The following is a 25,556-nucleotide window of genomic DNA, read 5'->3' as shown; positions in this document are numbered from 1 at the left end:
TATCCTCCTTGACATAATGCTAGCAACTTTGAAAAAAAAGCTAAACAAAAGCCATCAAGGCCGGGAGCTCGATCTCTCCCAAGCAAACAGCTCTCTCAACCTCCTCCAAGAATGGTTTCTCCAATGCTAAACTATCCTCCAGTCCCAACCTATCGAACTCCACATGATCGGGCACAGGGCGCACAATCCTTCTGAAGAGTAAAAACTTCGTAAAACCCCACAATTGATATAATGATTTCGAATTTACTGCTCACCAGTTAATAAAGGTACAAATATTAGAGGCTTCATGAAGAGAAACAGCACATCAGTCCAAAATTAGTTTCAGTCCAAATGCAGAAATATAAACATTTGATTTGCAATAAAAATGAGTTAAACAATTGGGATTAGCGAGAAAAATAAAAGATAATATACATGCGATGGACCTGACCATGAATCATGAAATTCTAGCATTGGGGACCATGAGCTCTGTTTTAGATGCTGATGAGGTTGAAAATCTATCAAGAAACATGTGATTCAAGAGTAAGCATAGTGGTACAACTTGGGTTGGGTCAGATTTTGCTTTTGCTAAAAAAAGAATTGGAATCAACCCAAACCCAACCAGATTTTATAGTAAAATCTCAACACGAATTCCCAAACATCAATGTACTTCATAACTGACCTCAGCATCAAGTTAGATGCCTTTGGTGGAAACAGAAACAGAATCAATAGCATGGGGCAGCGGCAAAGCCTTTCTGTGAGTCTCATCCAATGATCCGCGTGCCTTTTTCTTTAGCTGTTCAAGAAGTCGGTGAGCTTCTCTGAACTCATCAATCGCATTTGGCCCATGGTTTCCCCACGCGTCAATTACTCGTTGCTGGAACTCCATTGCAAGGCCGTAGCTGCACCTCAAGACAGAGTATTATTAATCACATTACTCCCTCATAATGAAAAAGATTGAACAATTATAGAGCCGCATAGAGAACTTATTAGTACTTCCACATTGAGTCACTTAGATAGCTCACATGATATTATTAGGTTGAGTGTCCTGATGTCCTCTATTATTGATAGAACCCATGGTGTTTTGTGGGTGATGAAATATGGAAGGGGAGAAAGATTAATTCTTTAAATCAATTCAAAGAGTGCATTGAGTTACATGCATTCTGGAAATATAAAGAAAATACCTCTATGTCCTTCGCTTAGGGATATGGAAGAACATGAAGGTAATCTAAGATAAGAGAACCAAAGGAACAGTTGGAGAAACAAAATACTGGTGCATAAAATTTCCAAGATAATGAAAAAATAAACTCAATACGTCTTCTTTTATATATAACAGAGAAATTTAAAAAGAATAAAAAAAAGTTACATAAGGCGATGAGCTTGCCCAGATACAAACTCATGCCCGGATAGTCATTCGCTTGCCAAACTATCCACCATCACATATATGGAATAAGAAACATAAAAGTTTGTTAATATCCTACTTATTGACTCTAATGCCTGCCAGCCTCGAAGAACCTTCTCACTGTGTTCTTTAAAAATAAAAAAAAACCTACTCCTATCTGTCTTTATGCCCAAGCAATAGCATTGAATTAACCTTCTTCAAAGGACCGAAATGCTCTTTTCGAAAGATTGAAGGTCAATAAGAAGCTGTCTTCCCTTTGAATTGTTCAAATATTTAACACCAATTGGACTGGAGAGCACTTTAATGGTATCATTTTTATTGACTTGCCACTGGAACTCTGACAAAATTCAACTACATAAAATTTTTAACAGAGGTGGATTCCACTTAGTAGATACTCTCTTCTTCACATCGCAATTGAAACTAGCTACTTCCGATTCCTATCAGGATCTGGAACTGTTGAGCCCCAAAAGTTCTATATAAAAATCGCTCACTTAAACTCAATCTCGAATGGGAAGGGTCAATACTTTAAACTGCGCACTTTAATGTAAAAATGACTGGAACTCATCAAAAAGGCTTTCAACTCTGTTTGAATAGACCCAACACATTTTGAAACATCATGAAAGGAAAGTACTTGCCACCATACTATGTATAGAAACGTGTCTTGACAATGGATACACTTCTGTACACATGAGAAATCTACTGGCTAATCTTAACTTCTTTCTCTTGAGCATCACAAGTACTAATTTTGTTTCCCACACTTCTTCATTCTAAAATCTACAATCAACTTCTTTCTGTGGTGATCTACAGGGTACAAGTCAAGGCACGAGCATGTAGATTGAGGTTAATAAAACCCCAGATAGTAATCTTCCAGATCCAAATCCCTTTTGAATGAAAATTCTCTTGCAGCACCTGAGAATGAGTCGGAAACAGCGGGGAAGAACAATGTTGGGGGAGAGGAACTAGAAAGTAATGATAGTATGGGGAATGGCATGGAGAATGATAGGTTGGAATCTGCAAGCAATGGAAATATGGGGAAGGGATTGGAAAATGACAGGTTGGCTATAGTGTTGTGCACAGAAGACAAGGTGTTTCCGCTAGCATGGCAAGGCCCAGAAAAGGATTTGATTGAAATATTCGTGAAACACGGATTGTCAACAATTAAGATTTTGGGCATTGCATTCGCAGGCTTAGAGGAGAGTTTGAGGGGCCTATTTAATCAGGCAGAAGTCCGGGAGTTTCAAATGAGAGAAAAGTTGGATGGGTCCAGTTTGGAGGCAGCTAAGAAGATGCTAAGAGAATTGGCCCGGCTACAATCAGAGGATAATTATGATGGATCAGGACAGAGTTGTTTGAAATGGAAAGGAGGAGGAAGTAGTAGTCATAGGGGGAAAAGTACTCGCCATTGCCATTCCCCATGAAGATTCTATCTTGGAATGTAACGGGCTGGGCTCCCTGGAAAAAAAAGGTCCATGTCAAAGAGATGGTTAGAAAACATAAATCAAGAATCATATGCATCCAAGAAAAGAAGATAGCAGCGTTGAATAGGGCAGACATCAAAGGTTCGGGAGTTCGAAGTCACTGGGATTTTGTTTCCCTGTGTGCAATTGGGTGCTCTCTCTCTCTCTCTCCCTGTGTGTGTGTGTGTGTGTGTGTGTGGGGGGGGGGGGGGGGGGGGGGGCGTCGTCATCGGCAATTGAAGTCGATTCCACATAGTAGCCCCCTTCTATCGATTGTAAGGGCTTACCCACCGGGGCAGGATTTGATTCATAAACTTGTGGATAGTGGTTGGTTTGGGGCATCAGATGAGGGATTAGCTTCATAAGGGAGGAAAGACACCGATTATAGGAGTCGGAGGAAGTAAGTGAGAGATCATTCAACCCCCGGTGCACTGGGGGGAGACTTCTATGAGTTCAATCGATAGAGGTGAGTGCAAGGTGCAACAGATCCAGCCAGAACATGGTAGCTTTTGCAGATTCTATTACCCGACATGAGCTGCTTGATTTGCCTCTGTTGGGGGCTCAATTCACTTGAGCTAGGAAAGCGAGTCGGAGTAGGATCGACCACTCCCTTATATGTCCTTTCCATAGTTGCCAGAGTGGGAAGCGAATACGAGAAGCGATGCGGGAAGCGAGGGATTTAGAAAAGAGAAAATGCGGGGAGAGAAAAGCGAAAAGCTCTAAAGAAACTAAAGAGAAAATATGTGGGAACTGGGAAGTGTCATTGAAAGTCAACATGAAGCATGTAATAAGACTAATTGGAAGTGAACATGAAGTACATAGACTAGACTATAGTAGGTTAGGGAGGAATGATTAATATAGGTAAGGATTACAAGTTGACAAGAAGACTTTGCGATTATTTAGAATCGCAAGTTTTAGGAATTTACAATTTTTTATTTTTTATTTTGAGAAGCGACATAGAATCCATTAATATAGAAGTTAGACGGGACCAGGAGTCCCATTCTACAATACAAAATATTAAGGAAGATTGGAACGGGCATACCCACACCCAAAACAGTTTAAACCAACACCGTATAAATACGTTGAAGCAAAGACAATCCTGCTCAGACTTCATCCTGTTTTCTTTTAGCTATCCCCATACTTTTCGATACTAAAAGTAGGTTGGCTACCACTCAGGCAAACCTGATGACCCTTCAGCCGAGCCTAAAAAAACCTGGAATATACTTTTCCAACACTACCTCCAGTCTTACATGCTTGTAAAAGTAGAGCAAATCTACAGAGACGCGTAAGCAAAGGAACAGCTCATGTCAGGCTATAACTTAAGGCGAGTAACCACTGCTGAAGAGATAAATGCAGACATACTGCTGATAGACAAAAGTGTTACAAGAAATGCTATCCCTAAAATTCCACTCCATTCTTCCTCTTCAGACTAAAATTAGCCATCTATCTGCGTTTGGAACCCGCAGATTTTAGTACTAATAGAAGAATTCCACTTCCGAATCACATATGTCCCTAAAAAGACTCTAAAAAAGCCATAATATCTCACCCTACCAAGAATTCCTTCTGTCCTTAAACAAGGATAACTATTTTCCCCCTCTTGGCCAATGATTGGGCTCATAGATGATTCATAATCTGCCTTAACCAAGAAGCTTATGTCAAAATGGAGCCAATTTTTTACTTACGACCCCTTACTATCTGTCCTTATGGTCAAGACCATCCTCTTCTATTCTTTCCTCCCTTTCCTTGGCATCCCTTTCTTGTATGGCATGATACATGTCTTTAGTTTTATCCAAATTTTCATCATAAGCAATTCCGAGGACATCCCCTATTCTTAGAAAATTACTGAACTTTTCCGGCTCTTGAGGCTCAGGAGATGTTAATATGTCACTAAGGCGTCTGCTTTTTCCTTGGATATCCTCATCAGGTCCTCTCACCTCTTTGACGATGGGTTCAATTGTTTATTCATGTATATTTAATGTTTAGGTGTTTGGAAAAGATGCACTCAACTCAACAGAGCCTTTGTCCCAAACTAGTTGGGGTCAGCAAAATGAATCCTTTAGAAAAATTTCATGAAGAAGGTGAAAGGAATCTACCCAGCTCTAATCCTATCTCTAGTTGGGTTCGTCTACATGGATCATTTTCTTCCATTCTATCCTATCCAAGGTCATGTTCTCTGTTACGGTCCTAGCTATCAAGTCTTTCCTCACTATTTCTACCCAAGTTGTTTTCGGTCTACCCCTACCTCTTTTTACTAAAGCAATTTGGCACGAGTCGCCTCTTCCCACTGGAGCATCCAAAGGCCTATGTTGGATATGTCCAAACCATCTTAAGCGGTGCTCTCTCATCTTCTCCTCAATTGGTGCCACTCCCACCTTTTTACGAATGTCTTCATTTTTAATTCTATCTAACCTTGTGTGGTCACACATCCATCTAAGCATTCGCATCTCCACTACACTCATCTTATGCACATGCTGCTTCTTGGTGGCCCAACATTCTGAGCCGTACAGCATGGCTGGCCTCACAGCTGTCTTATAAAACTTTCCCTTCAACTTGGTAGGGATTTTACGGTCACACAAAACTCGTGAGGCAAGCTTCCACTTCAACCAACCTGCTCTTATTCTATGGCTACATTCCACTTCAATCTCTCCTTCCTTACGTAGAATTGAACTAAGATAGCAAAAAATATCCCTCTTAGGTACCTCCTGTCCAATCATATTTACTACATCCTCGTCCCGCATCCTTACATTACTAAAGTTGCACTCCATATACTATGTCTTAGTCCTACTCAGTCTAAAATCTTTGGATTCCAAAGTAGTTCTCCATAACTCTAACTTAGCATTTACTCGTGCTTTGGTTTCGTCTATTAATACTATGTCATCTGCAAATAACATACAACACGGCACCTCATCCTGGATACCCACATAATTTTTATTTGAAACTTAAGATTGTTTCCAACTTTTAAATGCACTCTTTTTTAAATACGCTCTTTTAGCATTGCTAACTTACCAACTTCTCCAAAAGTTTAAGCTGTTGGAAAAAGGCGTTATTTATCTTTTATACTTTAACACTCCCCCGCAAGTGTGGCCCACTTGGCAAACACGTGGCACATGTGGTCCCAGTTAGGGCCGACCATCGCATGTTGATTTTTCCTATCCGGGAGGTTTGAACTCGAGACCTTTGGCTCCGATACCATGTTAACTCACCAACTTCCCCAAGAGCTTAAGCTGTTGGAGATTCGCGTTAATTATCATTTATACTTTAACACTCCCCCGCACATGTGGCCCACTTGGCAAACACGTGGCACATGTGGTCCCACTTTGGGCCGACCATCGCTAGTGGATTTTTGCTATCCGGGAGGTTTGAACTTGAGACCTTAGGATCTGATACCATGTTAACTTACCAACTTCTCCAAAAGCTTAAGCTGTTGGAGAAAGGCGTTATTTATCTTTTATACTTTAACAAGCATTATCAAAAGGAGAAAATATTCTTTTAAAAAGAATTAATAATCTAAATAGGACGCATTTGGGAAACGCGTTTCCCCTATATTTGGGAAGTGAGAAGAATAGCTTCCGAAGCGAGTTTTCGGGATGCAAGCTTCCCATCTAACTAGGAAGTTTCTGGTAACCATGGTCCTCTTTGGCTCCCCAGCTTTCCAGAAGTATGTCAATAAGCTCTAGTTCACTCAATCTCATATCATTGCCCCCTTATCTTGGATCCTAGGGCTGGAATACTGGGGCCCTACTCCTTTCAGATTTCAGATAGCTTGGCTAGAGTCACCCAAGATGGAGGAGAGACTGGGTGTGTGGTGGAATGAAATCGGGGCAGATGGGGCCAACGGATGCAGCGATAGGGAGGAAACTTTGATACATCAAGATGAAGCTAAAGGAATGGTATCTAGACAATCGAAGGACGGGGGCAGAAAGGAAAAATTGGCCGACATCTAGAAACAAGGAGATTGCAGAGGGTGAAGAAAGAGGCCCAGCCAGTGTGGAAGAAGTGGAAGCTGTGGGAAGATTAAAAGAATATAACCGTTTTCTTTTGCAGGAAGAAATCTAAGGGAGGAAAGAGTCTTGGGTTAGATGGCTGAAAGAGGGCGACAAAAATACCGCTTATTTTCATGGTACAGCCAGTGAAAGAAGCCGAGGAAATAGGATTGGAGTCTTGAAGGTAAATGGAGATATGTCGGATAATAAGAAGACAATTATGAAAGAAATTGTGGATTTCTTTGCTGACCTTTACTCGTTAGAAAGAATCGCTAGCCCAGTCCCTGAGAGGATTGAATTTAGTAGTCTCGAGGAGGAAGATATAAAGAATTTGGAGAGGCCTTTCTCATAGGAGGAGATAGAGAGAGTGGACTTTTTCTTTGGGAAAGGATGGAGCGTCGAGCCCAAACGGTTTCTCCCTAGATTTTTTCCAGAGGTGCTGGGAGGTTGTTAGGGAAGACATTGAGGTTCTTCAAATAGTTCTACGAAAGTTTGGAGCTAGATTGGGTTGCAGAAGCAACATTCATAGCCTTGATCCCAAAGGTAAAAGAAGCCCGTTAATATTGCTGATTTCCGGCCCAGTCTAGTTGATTGCTTGGATAAAGTTCTTGCAGAAGTCTTAGCGGAACGTCTAAAGAAAGCCATGCCCAAGATTATCCCTAATAGCTGCATTTATCCATGAAAGACAAAGTCTAGACTGCTCTTTGATTGCAAATGAGGTGGTGGATTTCTACTCAAAATCCGAAAATGGGAGAATAGTATGCAAACTTGACATGGAGAAAGCTTATGACCATGTTGAATGGGAGTGCTTGGACTATTTGATTAACAAAATGGGATTTGGAATCAGATGACCCCGTTGAATGGGAGTGTTTAGACTATTTGCTTAATAGAATGAGATTTGGCATCAGATGGGGACTGTGGATGATGAAATGTGTATCAGCAGCATGGTTTTCAGTCCTCGTCAATGCCTCTCCTAAAGGGTTCTTTAGAACCTCCAGGGGACTAAGGTAAGGAGATCCCATGTCCCCATTCTTGTTTGTGATTGTTGCATAGACCCTACGCAGATTGACAGCCAAAGGAAGAGAGAAAGGATTGATAGAAGGTTTCAAAATTGAGATAGGTGGGACGGAAGCTTAGTTGTGAATACCATTCCGTTTCGGCCAAAATGGCTGAAACGTACCGGTTTCGTTCGAAAACGGGAACAAAACTACCTGAAACGTACCGGTTTAGTTCACAAACCGGAACGAAATGACAAAAAAAATATTGTTTCGTTCCGGATTTCGTCCAATTCCGGTAATTTTGGATGAAATTTTCCGGAATCCGCAAATTCGGATGAAATTCCTGAAATTCTAGATTTCGGCCGAAATTGGTTCATTTAGTTGTTTTTGTTCTACTCTCCTTGTCTCTTGTTGGTTCTTTTCTCTTCTTAGTATTTGTATGTAAAGTCATTTTAAGTAAATGTCCATTTACTTAAGATTTACATGTAAATAATGGAATACCCCCCATTTGGATCTATTAAAAATAGTTTCAAGACCCAAATCTAAAAGGATAAAATGTCAACTCTCCAATTCTAGTACAAAATTCGAAAAAAAAAAGGGTTGGGTCAAAATCTTACCTTCCAAACGGTGGGGTGTTTTTCCAATGTTAAAAATTCACAAATTCTATCATTTTATTAAATCCCAAAAGTCAGGTAAAAAAATCTCATAATTTGGTCTCCAAAATTTTTTTATCTTTTCATGTACTGATCAACACACTGGTCAACAGTAAACACAGGCATTTCAACTGACTAACAGTGATTTTCCTTTAAGTAAATGCTGGATCTTTTACATATTTGGTTCATTTTGTTGTTTCTTATATTATTCTAGCAATTTCTAATTTTTTAAGATTTTTTCCATATTTTTAACTATTAAAAAAAATTCTGTCAGCGTAGGGAACGAAAAGTGTCGAAAGAAATCGAAACAAAATGACCGAATGACCGAAATGTATCGTCCCGGTGACCAAAAACGAAATGGTCACCGGAACGAAATTTACAACTAAGTTCGGAAGTATCCCACTTACAATTTGCATACAATACCCTTCTCTTCAACTCTTAGAAGCGCTAAGCAGGTGTGGGGGCGAACGCAGGGGCGGTGAAGCATGGGGATCAAGAGGACTCTAAGATTGGGAACATCGTGGGAGCATTTATGTAATATTTTCTTTATATGTTTTTCAAAATTCAAAGGGCCAATCGGGGTGGCAGATCCAAATGAGGCGGAAGTACGGGTCGTGCACCGAAGAATTAAACTACTTCAAAATGTTGACCTGAACAAGGTGGTGGTGGAAGGGGACTCCCTCAATATCATTAGATGGCTGAGAGACTCAAAAGCGGTACCTTGGAGGTTTACCGCCTTATTTGATGATATTCAGGATAAAATTGGAAAGGCGTCCATATCCTTTACTCATGTAAGGCGATCAGCGAATGGCGAGGCAGACAGGTTAGCTAGAGAGGGTGATTCCAAAGAGAGTTTCGAGCTCTTTGACTTCCTCCCTCCCTAGCTCTTCATTTTATGTATACTTGACTATGTTTCATACAGTGTTTAAAAACTCATTGACTCGACTCAGAACTCACCTGAGTCGACTCCTTTTTACCTTGGGCGTGTTCTTCATTGCATCCCATCTGCATTCCACGTTTTGTCTTACAAAGTCAATAAAAATTCTTTTGACTCTCCCAAGTCAACTCCTTTTTACCTTGGCTGTATTCTGCATTGCATCCCATCCGCATTCTGCGTTTTGCCCTACAGAGTCAATAAAAATTCTTTTGACTCTCCCGAGTTATGACCTAGTCAACCACGTTCTTGGCTCCATCCTCGCCGAGTCGATAAGGATTTCTCTTAGCCGTGTTCTGCGTCACATCCGTGTTTCTAAACACTAGTTTCATGTGTAGGCTTATCTATCGCACTTTTTGGGACCTTCCCGATCTCTGCCTTTGTTAATGGAATCTCTTTACCATTCAAAAAAAAAATGTTTTCAAAATTCAAGTACATCAAAAAATAGTAATTTCTAACCATCATTACATATATCATTCAAATTTTAAGTATATGAAAAAGTATTAATTTCTAACCATCCTCATTTTTGTTCCATCTTTCCTCATGTCTTATGAAGATGCCTTTGGGCTTGCTCCAATGAAGTCCTTTGAAGAATTGGACGAGTTTGATACAAGGAAGTTGGTGATAGTAGGACTGATGGTGTAATAGGAGCGGGTTGAGAGAGCCATGGGAGCGGTTCCCATCTCTTCGGAAGCGCCATGAGAGCAGTTCTCATCCTAAGGAGCGTCGAATCGTGGTTCTGTAATGGGAAAGGCACCCATGAGGAAGGTTCCTGCTTCTAAGCTTCAGCTCCCTTGATCTGATGAAGGTTACGAATTAAAAGCCATCTTAAGGTACTACGAATTGATTACAGGCGAGAGGTCAAACCTTCACAAATCAAGATTATTAGGAATCCATTTAGACTCTGAGGTGATTCAGGGTATTGCGATGATAATGGGATGCAAGGCGGGACATCTTTCCCTCTCACTATCTAGGTCTGCTTTTAGGGGCGGGAAGACCTGAGAAGATGAGCCCGGATCAAATCTTAGAGAGAGTAGAGAAGAGATTAGATACATGGAAGCGAAATCTAGTCTCGAAGGGTGGTAGAATAACCCTTGTAAAATCTAGTCTAGAATGTGAAAGAAAACTATGCCCCTACTTAAGCTAAAATGGCCATAAAGGACAATTAGAGCACAACATAACCAAACTACCCCTACTAGTACAAAATGACATAAAATCACATGTAAAGCCACTAAAATGACCAAACTACCACTAAACAAAAGAAAAGTCTGTACTAATGAGCAAATATGGGCTGATGTTCAAAGGGGATGCACCTGCATCAGTATTCCCTTATTTAAGCATTTAGTTTTGCCTGTTTTGGACAAAATGGGACCAAATCCCATGTTTTGGCTGAAACAGGATGAAACGCCGAACGAAACGGAACAGAACCCAGTTCTATTCCGATTTTCCGGAGGAAACGAAATGTTTCGGCCATTTGGGCTGAAAGAAAACGAAACTCACAACTATGGTTACCACAGACAAGCTATCTGAAATCAGTGGCGGCCTTACTGATGTCTTTGTATCAGCTTAAGTGGGAGTGTGGAGAAATAGAGGTTTTATATGTGTCTACAGGGGCAAAATTAGATTTTTCCATCTTTCTCACATAGTAGTGGCATTCTTATAAATATTACACTTCATTAATATATAAGGGAAAGAGTGGTCAATGGACAAGCAGTCTTTCTCTTCATGATTTCTCTCATCTCCCTCTCTTTCTTCTCTTCCATCTCTTCACCTCCCTTCATTTTCATCCATCACTCTAGACTTCTTAGTTTTTTGAATTTTCCTAACATTCCAAGATTTTCTTCAATATTTCTACTCAATCATGTTCGTGTTGGTGTTAAAAATGCAAGTAATAAAATTAAAAACGAAATCTTGTTCTTGATGTCATTCTAGGTTTTGATAATCATGTTCCCTTAGAAACTATTTGTTGATTTTTTGTGGGAAATGATTTCACCACAAACATGTTTTGATACATGACGCTCATGTTTCTTGTCTTTTATATTTAAAGAGCTGTAAAAGGGTTTTTATCTATGATTTGTGGACACAGACACAAGCGTCGCGTGTCAACACAGACATGGAGTGTCGGACACGGCAAACCCGCAAACTTTAGAAACGGGGACACGGCTAAAATAGAAAGTATATGTAATCATGATTTGTGGATAAGGATTTGTGTGTCCAGTTCGACATGGATACGAGTTCTATAAATGAGGTAAACAGAATATTCAATAAAAAAACAAAATGTCAAACTTGACATGGTACAAAAACATGTCCACACACCCACATTAAGTCTAACAATTACAGCAATACAGGTAAAAATGTCCAAAGGAGTGTCGACACGTGTGGACAAGCGTGTCGTGTCAAACGCGGCAGGACACATGAGTCGATAATAAATTCGAAGTGTCGGCCAAATCATAGGTTTTTATGATCCCCAAAAAGCACTTACTTGCAGTTAAATGCTAAAGACAAGATACATGAGCGTCATATATCACATAGTTGTGCTGAAATCATTTCCCTTTTTTGTGATCATTTCTCAAACGCACTACATTAGTGACGCATAAGGAGAAGGCCTCCTACAAGGGGTAGAGACCCACAAGGAAATAAAAATAAAAGCCATCATGATATAAGACCAAAAACAAAAGAAAAGGAAACGGATAATGGGGGAAAACAAAGATGTAAATAAAAGCAAGTAGAAACTGAAAACTTCCCATATCCCTGCATGTGTACATACGACTAGCAAATTGGACCCAATCCCTCCATTCATTCGGCCCTTTCCTTCACCACCAAAAACCCTATGTTTTTAAGAAGAGAAATCCATTGATAAATGAAGAATATTATTACATCTTAACCATTCAAAAAAAAAAAAATATATATATATATATATATATATATATATATATATATATGAGGAAAGTGTTGGTGAGCTTAAGCTCACCAAACTTATGGTGAGCTTAAGCGCCCAATCACATTGGGGCCTACTTTGTTAGGATGATCCAAAGCATTCATTTGAAAGGCCCTTACATAGATGAGGTGTGTACCAAAAATCAGCTCCATAGGATCATCCTAACCCATCCATTTGTGGAGGTCAAAATGGACAGACATTATTTGTCCACAAATTTGCCCATTTTTGTCCTCCACAAATGGAGGGGTTAGGATGATCCTATGGAGTTGATTTTTGGTACACACCTTATCTATGATAGGGCCTTGCAAATGAATGGTTTGGATCACCACAGAAAATGTGGGACCCATGTGATTGGGGCGCTTAAGCTCACCATAAGTTTGGTGAGCTTAAGCTCACCAACACTTTCCTCATATGAGCTTATCTACTCCTCCCTTTAAAAAAATACAGTGGGCCCCTAGATAAGCTTATCTACTCCTCCCTTTAAAAAAATACAGTGGGCCCACGCTGTTTGGATGATCCAAAGCATTCATTTGATAGGTCTTAACATAGATAGGGTGTGCCCAAAAAATCAGCACCAAAGGGTCATCCTAGCCCTTCGTTTTGTTGGGCACACCATGTCCATTCTGGGCACCACAAGGCACTACAAAACGAAGGGCTAGGATGACCCTTTGGTGCTGATTTTTTGGGCACACCCTATCTATGTTAAGACCTATCAAATGAATGCTTTGGATCATCCAAACAGCGCGGGCCCACTGTATTTTTTTAAAGGGAGGAGTAGATAAGCTTATCTAGGGGACCGAGTAGAAACACTTTCCTCATATATATATATATATATATATATATATATATATATATATATATATATATATATATATATATATATATATATATTATTACATCTTTATCTTTTCTAATGCATTGTTTTCCTATACCTCTTGTCCCAACCTTCCCCTTTAATCTCTCTCTCTCTTTAATCCCTCCTACATATCTACCTTCCAACACAAAAGAAAACAAAACAAGTCCATGAAGAAAAGAAAACAAAGAGATAAGCAAAGTACAACCTCGTCTTACCCTTTCCCTCTTCAAGAACAGAAATCTGATCACAGATGTGGCCATTTCTTGGCCTCCTCACTGTCCACCAGAAAATTAAACACTGGTGTTTTTTTTTTTAACTTTGTTTTGTTTTTGGCCTCCTAGGGAGCGACCATCATCGTATCTTGATCCGCCTTAGCGTGCTCCACAACCCGTCGTTGTTCTCGGCATAAAGGGGAAGAGGGACAGAGGAAGGAGGGTAGAGTCGTCATTGTCAGTAGTTAAGAGATAAGAAATAGAAAGAAATCATGAGAGAGAATTACTTTCTTTTACCAGTTGTTGCCAGTTGTGAGGCTCGAAACGGGTAAAAGGGGGCAAAATGTGAAAATAAGGTAATCATTCAACAACAAAAAAAGATGAAAATAAGGCAAATGTATCATCTCCATATATTTGTAGCCAAGCTTATTAAGTAGTTGCAAAGGAACTTCTTATGGGATGACTCAGCTTAAAAGAAAGTGTCGTCCGGTAGAATGGAAAGAAGTATGTAAACCTAAGAGCTGCAAAGGATTGGGTTTTCGAAGCCTAAAGATGATGAACAGAACCCTTCTCGACGCATGTAATTGGAAGTTCGGGGAGGACAAAAACTTCCTTCGGAGGAGAGTTATTGCAGTCAAATATGGCAAAGACGTAGGTGGATGGGCCCCTCTAAATGAGTATAGAAATAGAGGGAGTACGGTCTGGAGAGGTATTATGGCAAGAGGGATACAATTCCAAAGAGAGATTCGATACAAAATTAGGATAGGTAATCATATAAGATTTTGGCATGATTTATGGTGTGGGTGCATGCCTCTCAAGTCTAAATTCCCAAATTAGGTCAGGGAGGCCACGGACCCAGAGAGCTTACTTGGGAACACATTTTAGAGATAGGGATCCAAAGTTTCTTGGAGAGTTCAGTTCCACAGAAACTTTTTCGATAGACGGATGGAGTTACCGGAAACTTCCTTGTCAGATGGGAAGCTCGCTACGCCGGAAACTCACTTCAGAAGCTAAGTTCTTCTTGCTTCACAAATTTAGGGGAAGCGCGCTTCCCAAACGCTTCCTAAATGTTTCCTCTTAATTAATAGTATGCATCCTATTTAGGTGATTATATCTTCTTAAAAGAATATTTTCACCTTATGATAATGTTTAAAGAACATATTTAATAAAATAGTGCATTTAAAGCTTGACAACTCATCTTAAGTTTCAAATGAAAATTATATGGATATTTTTCAAAAACTTAACATTAAATGTACATGAATAAAACATATGAAATTGTAAATTCTAATTAGTTGCAAATTATTCTTTTCTACTTTTAATCCTTAACTTTATTGATCATTCCTCTCTAACCTACTATAATCTCACACATTTTCTCTTTACTTTCTTTAGAGCTTCGTTTCCCGCATTTTCCCTTTTCTAAAACCCTCATCACTTCCCTCTTCACTTCTCGTACTAGCTTCCCACTCTGGAAACTATGGATGGATAGGGTGGTTGTGTTTCTGGAAACTTTGGATTCAGCTTATATTAAAAGGGATGTTGAGGACAAAAGCATTTAGGTTTGGGAGTTGGGTGGAGTGTTCTCGGTCCGATCCTTGTGCAGGTATCAATGTCGTCTACCTCGGCAGCCCACACAGCATGGAGCACAAATATGTCTCCCAGAGCGTGCATTTGCTTGGATAGCATGCCACAATAAAATCCTAACTGTTGACCACCTCGGAAGTCGGAAGATCATTATCATCCACTTTGCATTATGTCTTCGTGCAGGTGAGACGGTTGACCACCTGTTGATTCACTGCTGTTTCACTAGAGAGATGTGGAATTTTGCTTTCGTGCTCTTAGATATCGCTTGGGTCATTAAGGCACTTATTGAGGACATTTTTGAAGACAGTCTCTAGCATCGTGGCCAAAGAGGGGTCCCATTCTTCGGAGCCTTATCATGCCCACAGTCATTTGGAGCATTTGGAAAGAGAAAAATAACCAGTTGTCCAGAGGTAGCTCTATAGGAGTCCGCAAATGGCAACGGCAGATCCGCTCCATGGTAACTCGTTGGGCCTATGCGTGTGCATTGATGGATTTCAAAGGAACTTGCGAGAATGAGTTAAGAAGATCATGGATTGAATATATTCTAAGTGGAGTGCAGAAGGTCAAAGCGACCCCTAGTTGGACTCCCCCACTGATGGTTTTCTTAAGCTAAATTTGGATGGGTCAAGCCTAGGGAATCTCGACCTGACCGGGGTCGGAGGTATCTTTCGAGAGCATGATGGCTTCATGAGATGGGCTTAATTGGGCCCCTTGGGGCGCATGGATGCAATGATGGGGGAAATTCAGGTCCTTCTAGCTAGAATCTGATTGCTAGAGGACTCGGACCTAGACCAGGTCATTGTAGATGGGGACTCTAAAAATATTATTAATTGGATGGAGCAAGGATATAAGTACCTTTGGAGATGTGCGGATGCAACTGGTGCGATCCGAGACAGAATTGAAGCTCACCTCGTATCATTTCAGCATGTGTTGAGATCTGCCAATAACGATGCAAACTAGTTGGCCTATTTGGGCACTTTTATATCTGCATTGGAACATGTGAAGTCTCTGCCACCCAATTACAGTTTGGCTTCTATTTCCCAGTTCGATATATCTTTTCCTTTTTTTTCTCCTCTTCTCTATTGTATCGGGCCACTTCTATCCCTGGCCTTTGGCCCTATATACAGTACCCTGTTCTGATGGAATGGTTCCCTAAATTGTTTGGTGTCCTTATTAGTTCTGTGGACATTATCAAAGGGGTGCCAAATTATGATAGTTGTTGGTAGATCAACATTAAATGGAGAGAATAGAAAAGAAGCGAATGGAGAATACGGTGGAGAAGAGAATTGGTTCTCTCTCCATACGTAGATAACATATATATATTTGAGTGTTCAGTAGGGTTACATAGAAAGACCAAAATACCCCTCTTAAGAGGAGTAACTACAAATGTCCACTCTCAACACTCCCCCTCAAGCTGGAGTGTATATATCATACATCCCCAGCTTGTTGCATAAGTCATTAAGCCTTGCCCTATTGAGTGGTTTTGTGAACATGTCTGCTATTTGATAAGCTGACCTTGTGAACACAATGGTAATCTCTCCTTTTTGGATTTTGTGACGAATAAAGTGACAATCCACCTCTATATGCTTAGTTCTCTCGTGAAACACAGGAGTCATGGCTATATAAATAGCAGACTTGTCGCAATGGAGCGACGCAGGTGATGAGTAGGGTAACCCGATCTCTGACATAAAGGATCTCAACCAAATCAACTCGCATCCTATATAGGCCATGGCTCTATATTCTGCCTCTGCACTTGATTTTGACACAACCTCTTGCTTCTTGCTTTTCCACGATACCAAATTGCCTCCAACAAAGGTATAATATCCACTCGTAGACCTTCTATCTACAGGTGACCCTGCCCAATCTGCATCTGAATATCCTTCAACCCTCATATGGCCATGTTTCTTGAAGAAGAGTCATTTACCAGGGGCTTTCTTCAGATACTTCACTATCTGAGTGACTGCCGACCAATGAGATGTGCGTGGTGCACTCATGTACTGACTGACTGTGCTAACTGCATAAGAAATATCTGGACGTGTGACAGTCAAGTAGATCAATCTCCCAACTAATCGTTTATATCTACCTGGATCCTCTAGTAGCTCCCCCTGATAAGGAGAAAGCTTGACAGTCGGGTCCATAGGAGTTTCAGCTGGCTTTGCTCCCAAAAGGCCAGTCTCCCCCAATATATCTAACGTGTACTTCCTTTGCGATAGAGATAGCCCTCCACGTGAATATGCTACCTCCATCCCTAGAAAGTATCACAAACGGCCAAGGTCTTTGGTATTGAACTCTTTATGAAGGAAAACCTTTAATCTCTGTATGCTGGCACTGTCGCTTCCTGTAATGATGATATCATCTACATACACAATTAGGAATATCCTGTCATCTTTACCCTGAGAGCTAAATAGCGAATGGTCTACAGCGCACTGTTTCAATCCAAATCGTATTACTGCCTCACTGAACTTCCCAAACCAAGCTCGGGGAGACTGATTAAGGCCATATAATGCCTTGTGTAACCTACAAACAGCATTCTTCATCTCCCCCTGAGCAACATACCCAGGAGGTTGCTCCATGTACACTTCTTCCTGCAGATCACCAGGTAAGAAAGCATTCGTGACATCCAGCTGGTAGAGAGCCCAGGACATGTTGACTGCAAGAGAAATCAAAACGCGTATGGAGAGAATTTTAGCAACAGGAGAAAACGTATCAATGTAATCAATGCCATAAGTCTGTGTGTATCCCTTAGCAACCAATCTAGCTTTCAGTCGCTCAATTGTCCCATCAGGAATATATTTAACTGTGAACACCCACCGACAGCCAACAACATGTGCCCCTAGAGGTAGAGGAACCAACTGCCATGTATTATTCGATCGCATAGCACCCATCTCTGCATCCATTGCGGCTCGCCAACCTGGATGAGCCAAAGCCTCTACAACCGAACGAGGAATGGAAATAGAAGATACTGAGGATAAAAACGACATATAAGAAGGTGACATGCGAGAATAAGAAACTACACTGGAAATGGGATGATGAGTAAAATGTGAACGTGTACGAGAAGAAATAGGGGCATTATCAGAAGCAACGATTACCTCAGGAGCAGGGGGCGACCTAGCAGACTGTGGAGGAGCTGGCGGGCATGAGGTGTCATCTGCACATGAAGGAGGCAACGACTCCTTATCCCGACGAGTATAAACTTGCAATGGCTTAGGTGGGGCCACATGTGAGGGAGGTGGGACCACAAGTGAGGGAGCTAGGGTAGGAAATAGTGACAGCAACAGAATCTGAGACTCAGGCACAGGTGTAGAACCAGACTGGATAAAATATGGGATATCCTCAAAGAATGAAACATCAGCAGACACATAAGTACGACGAAGTTGAGGAGTTATAGCAACGATACCCCTTTTGAGTGCGAGAGTACCCCAAGAAGACACACTTGATAGCACGAGGAGCAAACTTATCGAGCCCCGGGGTAAGATCATGGACGAAACAAGTACAACCGAAGACAGGAGTAAGTAAGGGAAATGGATTAGCAGAAGGGTGTAAAACAGAGAATGGTGAACGATTATGTAAAACTGACGACGGAAGACAGTTCGCCAAGAAGCACGAGGTGAGAATCGCATCAGCCCAATACAACTTCGGAATGTGCATCTGATGAAGAAGAGTCTGAGCCATATCAACGAGGTATCTAAGTTTCCTCTCTGCTACACCGTTTTGCTGAGGTATGAGCTTAGAAGCAAGAACCTCCTCTCGGGGTGCCGCTCCCACCTCGGAACCTCGATTCGGCGCTCCTTAGGAAGGAGCTTCCAGGGAACGCGACCCCAGAGAGACGGGAACCGCTCTAATGACGCTCCCAGTCTGCTTCTATTACTCTATAAGTCCCACCATCAGCAACTTCCTTATATCAAACTCCTTCAACTCTTCAAAGTACTTCATTTGAGCAAGCACAAAGGCTTGTACATCTTCAGAAGGCACAAGGAACGAGTGCACACAAATGAAGATGGTGAAGATGGTTAGAAATTAGCTTTTAGATGTACTTAAATTTTGAAAGATACAAATGAAAAATGGTTAGAAACTATTATTTTTTTATGTACTTGAATTTTGAAAGATATATAAAGAAAATATTACATGCACGCTCCCACGGCGCTCCCAAACTTAGACTCTTCTAGACCCCACGCTTCCCCGCCCCCGCCGCCCCCGCACCCGCTTCGTGCTTCTAAGGGTATGAGCACATGAGGACTGATGAATAATGCCATGACTAGATAAAAATTCATGAAATCCATTAGAAATAGAGAAGTACTCACGAGCATTGTCGGTGCGCAAGCATTTTAAAGAACACGAGTACTGGTTAGTTATCTCAGCATAAAAAGAATAAAACACAGTAAATACTTCTGAACGATCTTTTATTACATATACCCATGACATCCTTGAAAAATCATCCACAAATACAATGAAATAGCGATAGCCAAATAAGGACGGAGTCCGACATGGACCCTAAACATCAGAATGAACTAACTCGAACGGACGCGAGACACGACTAACAGAACGCGGCTGAAAGGAAACACGATGGTGTTTTCCATACTGACAGGACTCACAATGAAAGGGACTAACTGGATTAGACACAATGGACGAATGCTACAACAACGATCTACTCATGGGTGACCAAAATGACAATGCCACATATAGGAGTCAGCCGAAGTGCGTAGTGCAGTAGGCGGAATGTCACCATCAGCGGCAAAGTAGTAGAGTCCATTCACCTCATGGCCCCAGCCAATCCTCCTCCCAGTTGCAAGGTCTTGAAAAACACAATAAGAGGGAAAGAAGGTCACAGAGCAGTTACGGCGACGAGTTAACTGACTAACAGAAAGTAAGTTACAGGGAAAACTAGGAACACATAACACAGAGGAAATAGGGCACATCGCCCCATTAGCTAGAGTAACAGATGTAGAAATAGATGAATGTTGGAAAGGACTAAGGAGACTATTGTTACCAGTCATATATGATGGAAGGCCCCGGAATCAATGAGCCATGAATTTGAGCGACTCGGAGAGCAAGATGGGTTGCTACCTTCGAATGCAAGAGTGGCAGCGGCCTGCTTCCCCTTTTCCTGTAAACGTAAGAGTGACTCGTACTCAGCACGGGAAACCACCAGCGTATCAGAGGAAGTAGTCGTGGAGGGGACAATATTAGAGCTCTCAATGGGAGCCTCAGAAACATGATGTGCAGCTTGGTGGGCTCGTTTTGACTGGAGGAGGTCGGAATAAACATCACAAATCTTAGTAAGATTGTTAGTTCCTGAGTACAGTGTCTCTGCACGCAACCCGACAGCTCGCGATGATCCTAAGAACAGCATATGACTGGAAATCCGAGGTTCCATACTCTGACACAGCAACGACTGAAGAAGAGCATCTTCCTGGCTCCACTTATCATAAGTGGAGTCCTTACGTGATGGTGGATCCGAGGTAATAAAGCTCAACTTTGTCTGGCCACGGAGATAAAGCTTAACCGATTGACTCCAGGCAGGGTAATTGGATCCATCAAGTTTTATGGAAGTCATGGACGTAACAGGGAAAGGACCAGAAACAGAAACAGTGGACGAAGCAGAGGGCGTAGTCATGGTGAATATCCACACAAAACCGTAACACGATGATCCAATCAATGAGCCAACAATCCACCCACTATGTACCCAATCAACTAGAACCACCAACAACAGTCTTAGGCACTATGTACCCAATCAACAGTCTTAGGCAAATCCACGCATAGAACCACCAATCACCATCACCTTAAATATTACTAATCTCCAAAAAAAAAAAAAAAATAACAGCCACTATTGGTCTCCAACAATAACAACAACCCCACTACAATCAAGATGAATAATAATCACCATCAAACAACAATCATATCAATAACAAAGACAGCCAAAGAGGCTATTGCACACATGAACACACAAACACCATTAATAGAGAAGAATCACCAAATAAGTGCCCGGAATCAACCAAGAAATGATCAAGATCGAAGATGACTAATTTAGATCATGAATATAAATGGGAGTATGGGCTGTTTTTGATGAAAAGAGATAAACTAGGGCAATAGAGTGTGTATAGAAAGGGGGTTTAGCAAGGGTTAAAAACTAGGGTTTGTGTGTGACTGAAAAACTATGGTAAATGGCTTGAGAGGTTGGGTAGAGGGGTGGAAAAAAATGGAAGAAAAGTGAAGAAAGATGGGTATATGGTTCAGTTAGGGTTAGGTTTTGGAAAAACCCAAATCAAGGGTTTCGTAGGTGTAAAAACTATCCTATAGGATAGATAGGATTGATCTAGGGTTCGAAGAGGTGAAAGAAAAATGAAAGAGAAATGGATCAAGGGTGCGGCTAGGGAACTTTTTGTCGTGTGGCTAGGGTTAGGGTTGCGATTTTGAGTATGATCTGACGAGGTCGTGTGATCTTTGTCTTCGTGAAGGGAACTCTTGAGCATCCTCCCCACTAATCATCTAACTTGGTGCTCCGATACCATGTTGGTAGATCAACATTAAATGGAGAGAATAGAAAAGAAGAGAATGGAGAATACAGTGGAGAAGAGAATTGGTTCTCTCTCCATACGTAGATAACATATATATATTTGAGTGTTAAGTAGGGTTACATAGAAAGACCAAAATACCACTCTTAAGAGGAGTAGTTACAAATGTCCACTCTCAACAATAGTGTATCCTTATCATTGAAGATTAATGACTTGAAACCCATGCTTCCTGAGATTGGTGTGCTGTCATCTTACACAAAGGCGTGATGCCTTAGATCCTATGGTGTGATACTTAGGAGATTCCTGGTGTGATGCTATGTTAGTTTTCTTGTTTCTTCTCATTACTATCTTCTCCCTTTCTCTACTTTCTTCTCTCTTGCTCCCTTCTCTCTTTTGATTACATTGTTCAAGGCTTTGTATGCAACCTTGAACCCATCCAGCACCATTAGCATTGCACCTCCATTGTCCCATCATCAATCCATCGACCAACAGCCTTAACCAAAACCTTTCACCTATCAACTAAATTCTTGGGCCTTCATTTAAGACTACCCATAAACCTTACTACATCACCCAGCAGGCAATATGACCCTTCCTTCTCACCCACTGCAACCCAGAACTGGACTGCCAACCAGTTTTTCACAACTTTTCTTTCCAATACCTTGAGCCCCACGACAGTTTTCCAAGACCTCGAGTCATTACAGATTCAAGATACTTTCTAGATCCTTCATCCTATTTAATTACAGACTTCAAGCTCCACCCAAATCCAATCTTTCCCTACCCCTTCCCAACTCAGCCCCTATTTCAAACCCTGCAGACTCATTGTGACGTTACAGTTAAACGTTCGTGTACTATTTTACCTGTGGAATCCATGTACTATTTTACACCCATAAACCCTAATGATTACAACTATCATTCTAGGAACCCTTTAGACCCTATGCTCCTTGACTGTAATTCGTATCAGACCCTTCCATCCCATAACAGTCATTGCAGCAACCGGAAATAGTGCAACACATAAAGCTTATACTGCCTAAGTTTACATCAGTGCTCACATCCTTAGCCAATCTGAAATTTACGCACCTTTATTACCTGAAATAAACCCATTTCTATAGTCATTATAGATCTCTCCCAACCTGCAAAATCTTCCTAAACCTTACTAAATCACAAGAAACCTTGTTCTCCTGCTTTCTAATCCTGTCGAGAAATTCTTCAAAATTCAAGAGGAAGAAAGACAAGGATCCTACCGTGAAACTATCCACTTGCTTGAGAATCTAGAAACCTTGACCGATGTACCTGACCAAGAGAGCATACAAGTAATTAATTTCTTTAGCCATTCATATCCAAACTTGTATGAGTGTATTGACCGCCCAAAGATTGATTGAATTCAAGCCAAGAGCAGCACTAGTGATCCAAAATCAAGACCTGCATTATGTGACTCTTTCCAATTATTTACAGATAAGGAATGTGGCAGTTGCAATTCAAAGCCAGTACCAATAACGCATGGTTCGACTACATTATTTGAGGATTAAAAAAAACCCCATGTACTCACTATTTAGATGGTTTAGAGAAGAATGGTTGCTAGACCGGCGTTGTATATGCTTCAAAAGGCGACAACAGTTATTCAACATGCCTATAGAGGAGTCGTTGCTAAAGCAAAACTCTGAAATATCAAATTGTGGCCACTGAAGTTAAGATTAGGGAAGTTGTCAAAGTCAAAGTTGACAAACAAGTTCAAGACACGACCCATACATTGATTGAGGTATAGCCAAAGTTGTGCACATAACCTAGTCAATTACTGATGATCTTGCTGAGATCATTTCACGTCCATCCCGCTTAAGTGCATTGCATAGAAATCAACCTTCCGCTGTTTCATGACGGGCTGAGGCTAAAAAACATGCTTTTTACTGAGCTTCATCTCAGCCCTTCACAAAACAGCGGAAGGCTGATTTCTTGGCGGCAAACTTAGTCGTGACAGAGGTGAAATAGCCTCGATCTTGCTCTTTATGGAATTGAGAATGTTACCTCTCTATACCTCCTATTTAATTGAGAAAGCACAGGGTGAAGTTTACAAATCTGCGGATAAAGATAAATCAAGTTTTTATATGCAAAAGTTGACTCAGTACAAAGAGTCAAAGAGTATGTTGGCGGGGCATCACAATCAGAAGAAATGATAGACCAAAGTTGCTCATACATTCGAAGCACCTAGTTCAATCTAAAGGACATTCATTTTCGCCATGCACAAGGATCACCACAGACAAGCTCAAACAAGTACTGCAGAGTGCAGACTACTATACTCGACGGAGTTAGGTTTCCCAAACGGAGGAGTGTGATGGGGACCATCTATGGCACCCTAAATTTTGGATATCCTCATCATTTTTATGGACATAATTAATTGGGGTGCCAATATCATGAGAGGATATCTTTATCATTGTAAGCCCAATGGTTTCCACCTTGGCATTCCCATCTTATTTTGATGATTCCAATACACAAGTGACTTATGATCACTAATGTGTTTGATTGTCTAAGTTGTAGATCACATTGGTGCTAAGACAACATTGCTTGGATTGAGGCCAAAAAGCACTCATTGGACCACTTCATGAAGGCCAAAGACAACGAAATCCAAGACAAATGAAGACTTGAAGAATCCATTGAAGATCAAGTTATATTAGATTGTATTAAGATCCAATCTTAGTTTTAGATTTGAAAGGCATAATTAAGTAAATAAACACACACCCTAAATATATAAGTGATTGTCTTTGTGGAGTTCCAACACCTTGGAACCCTCATAGCAATCCCAACTTGGTGTTAAGTTGGAAGCCTAAAAACAGAAATGAAAATCTGCTCAACATAGGCTTCTCGGAACTCCGAGAATTCTCGGAACTCCGAGAAATGGTCCAGTAGACTTTTTTTCATCTTCTGTTTGTATTCCCGGAACTCCGAGATTTTTTCTCGAAACTCCGAGAACACTATAACGGTCATATTTTGAGCCGTTGGAAATTTTGCTGGAATTACCACTATGCCATTGAACGGTCATATTTTGGTTTTCCTATATATATGGGCATTCCAAACATTACAACTATCAATCCTAACACTCTAAAAACCTTCTTGAACATCCATAGAGTGAATCAAACTTGTTTATGCCTCTCATCATCTAAAGATTAGGATTTGGATCATAGGCTCAATTTGTACATCTTCTACCATCTTGTAAACCCTTGTGAGGGATTGTTTTTGTTCTTTCTTTCTTTTCAAGAACTTGTATTGGGCGAGTGTTCGGAGAAGCGTAGCCCACTCTCCGTGGTGAAGATCGCCACCAAGGTTAAAGGCGGTTGGAATTTGTAATCGGCACCGATCTTCGCCGAAGTTAAGAAGATCACATAGTGAAGCCATCAACGGGTTTGGTTGGTGGAGTGGAGTAGGCCTCACGTTTGGAGGACCGGACCACTTTAAATCTCGGGTGCAATCTCTCTTACTCTTGCTCTTTATTTTGCATTTGCACTTTAGATTTAACTTGCGTACTTGAATTTAATTGTTGATCTCTTAATTTCTAAAATTGGGTTTGAGTTTTCAAAAGAATTAAAACTTGTTATCAACCTAATTTCGCACTCCTCATAAGTTGCCTTACTCGGTACCACCCTTGGAATTTCAATCATTCTGATGAGATTATCAAAGACGGTATCAATATCATGTCATGGTGTCTTTATCAATCCTGAGGATATTATCAAAGAGGGTACCCGTATCACTTTCAATTGGGATCCAATAGAAACTTATGACATGAGAGGAGATCAAGCAACTATAGTCACAGAGGGGTCCATTCTTACCGAGAAGGAATCCTTTTGGTCAGTGATTAGAGAGTCCTATTGTTGCTAGGAGTTTCAGTTGAGTTAGTATCTTTATGTTAGTAGTTTGTGTAGTAGGATATTAAAGAGTACATGTAATATTAAACTAAGAATTTGCTCTTAGAAACTTGAATGAATCAATGGACATGTGTCAATTTACTATTGGTAGAAAATAGGAGGCCTTAGAATATCAGAATTCTATTTTAAATAGCAAAGTCCAT

The 25,556-nt window shown here is 40.8% G+C and overlaps 1 protein-coding gene across 1 annotated transcript in view; it reads right to left on the bottom strand.

Moving 5' to 3' along the window:
• Positions 1 to 331: 331 nt before the first annotated feature.
• LOC143882346 (protein KINESIN LIGHT CHAIN-RELATED 2-like) overlaps positions 332 to 25,556 on the bottom strand; it is a 29,778-nt gene continuing 4,553 nt past the window's right edge. Inside the window, exon 2 of the mRNA XM_077385898.1 lies at positions 332 to 878. Coding sequence (XP_077242013.1) covers positions 671 to 878 — 208 coding nt within the window. The 3' untranslated portion in view covers positions 332 to 670. The remainder of the gene's footprint in view (positions 879 to 25,556) is intronic.

Source organism: Tasmannia lanceolata, unplaced genomic scaffold (genome assembly GCF_043159265.1).
Source record: "Tasmannia lanceolata isolate RefF3 unplaced genomic scaffold, GAP_Taslan_0.1 ptg000007l, whole genome shotgun sequence".
Taxonomy (NCBI): Eukaryota; Viridiplantae; Streptophyta; class Magnoliopsida; order Canellales; family Winteraceae; genus Tasmannia; species Tasmannia lanceolata.
Note: the sequence above shows the minus strand (reverse complement) of the source record. Positions and strands in the feature narration are given on the sequence as shown.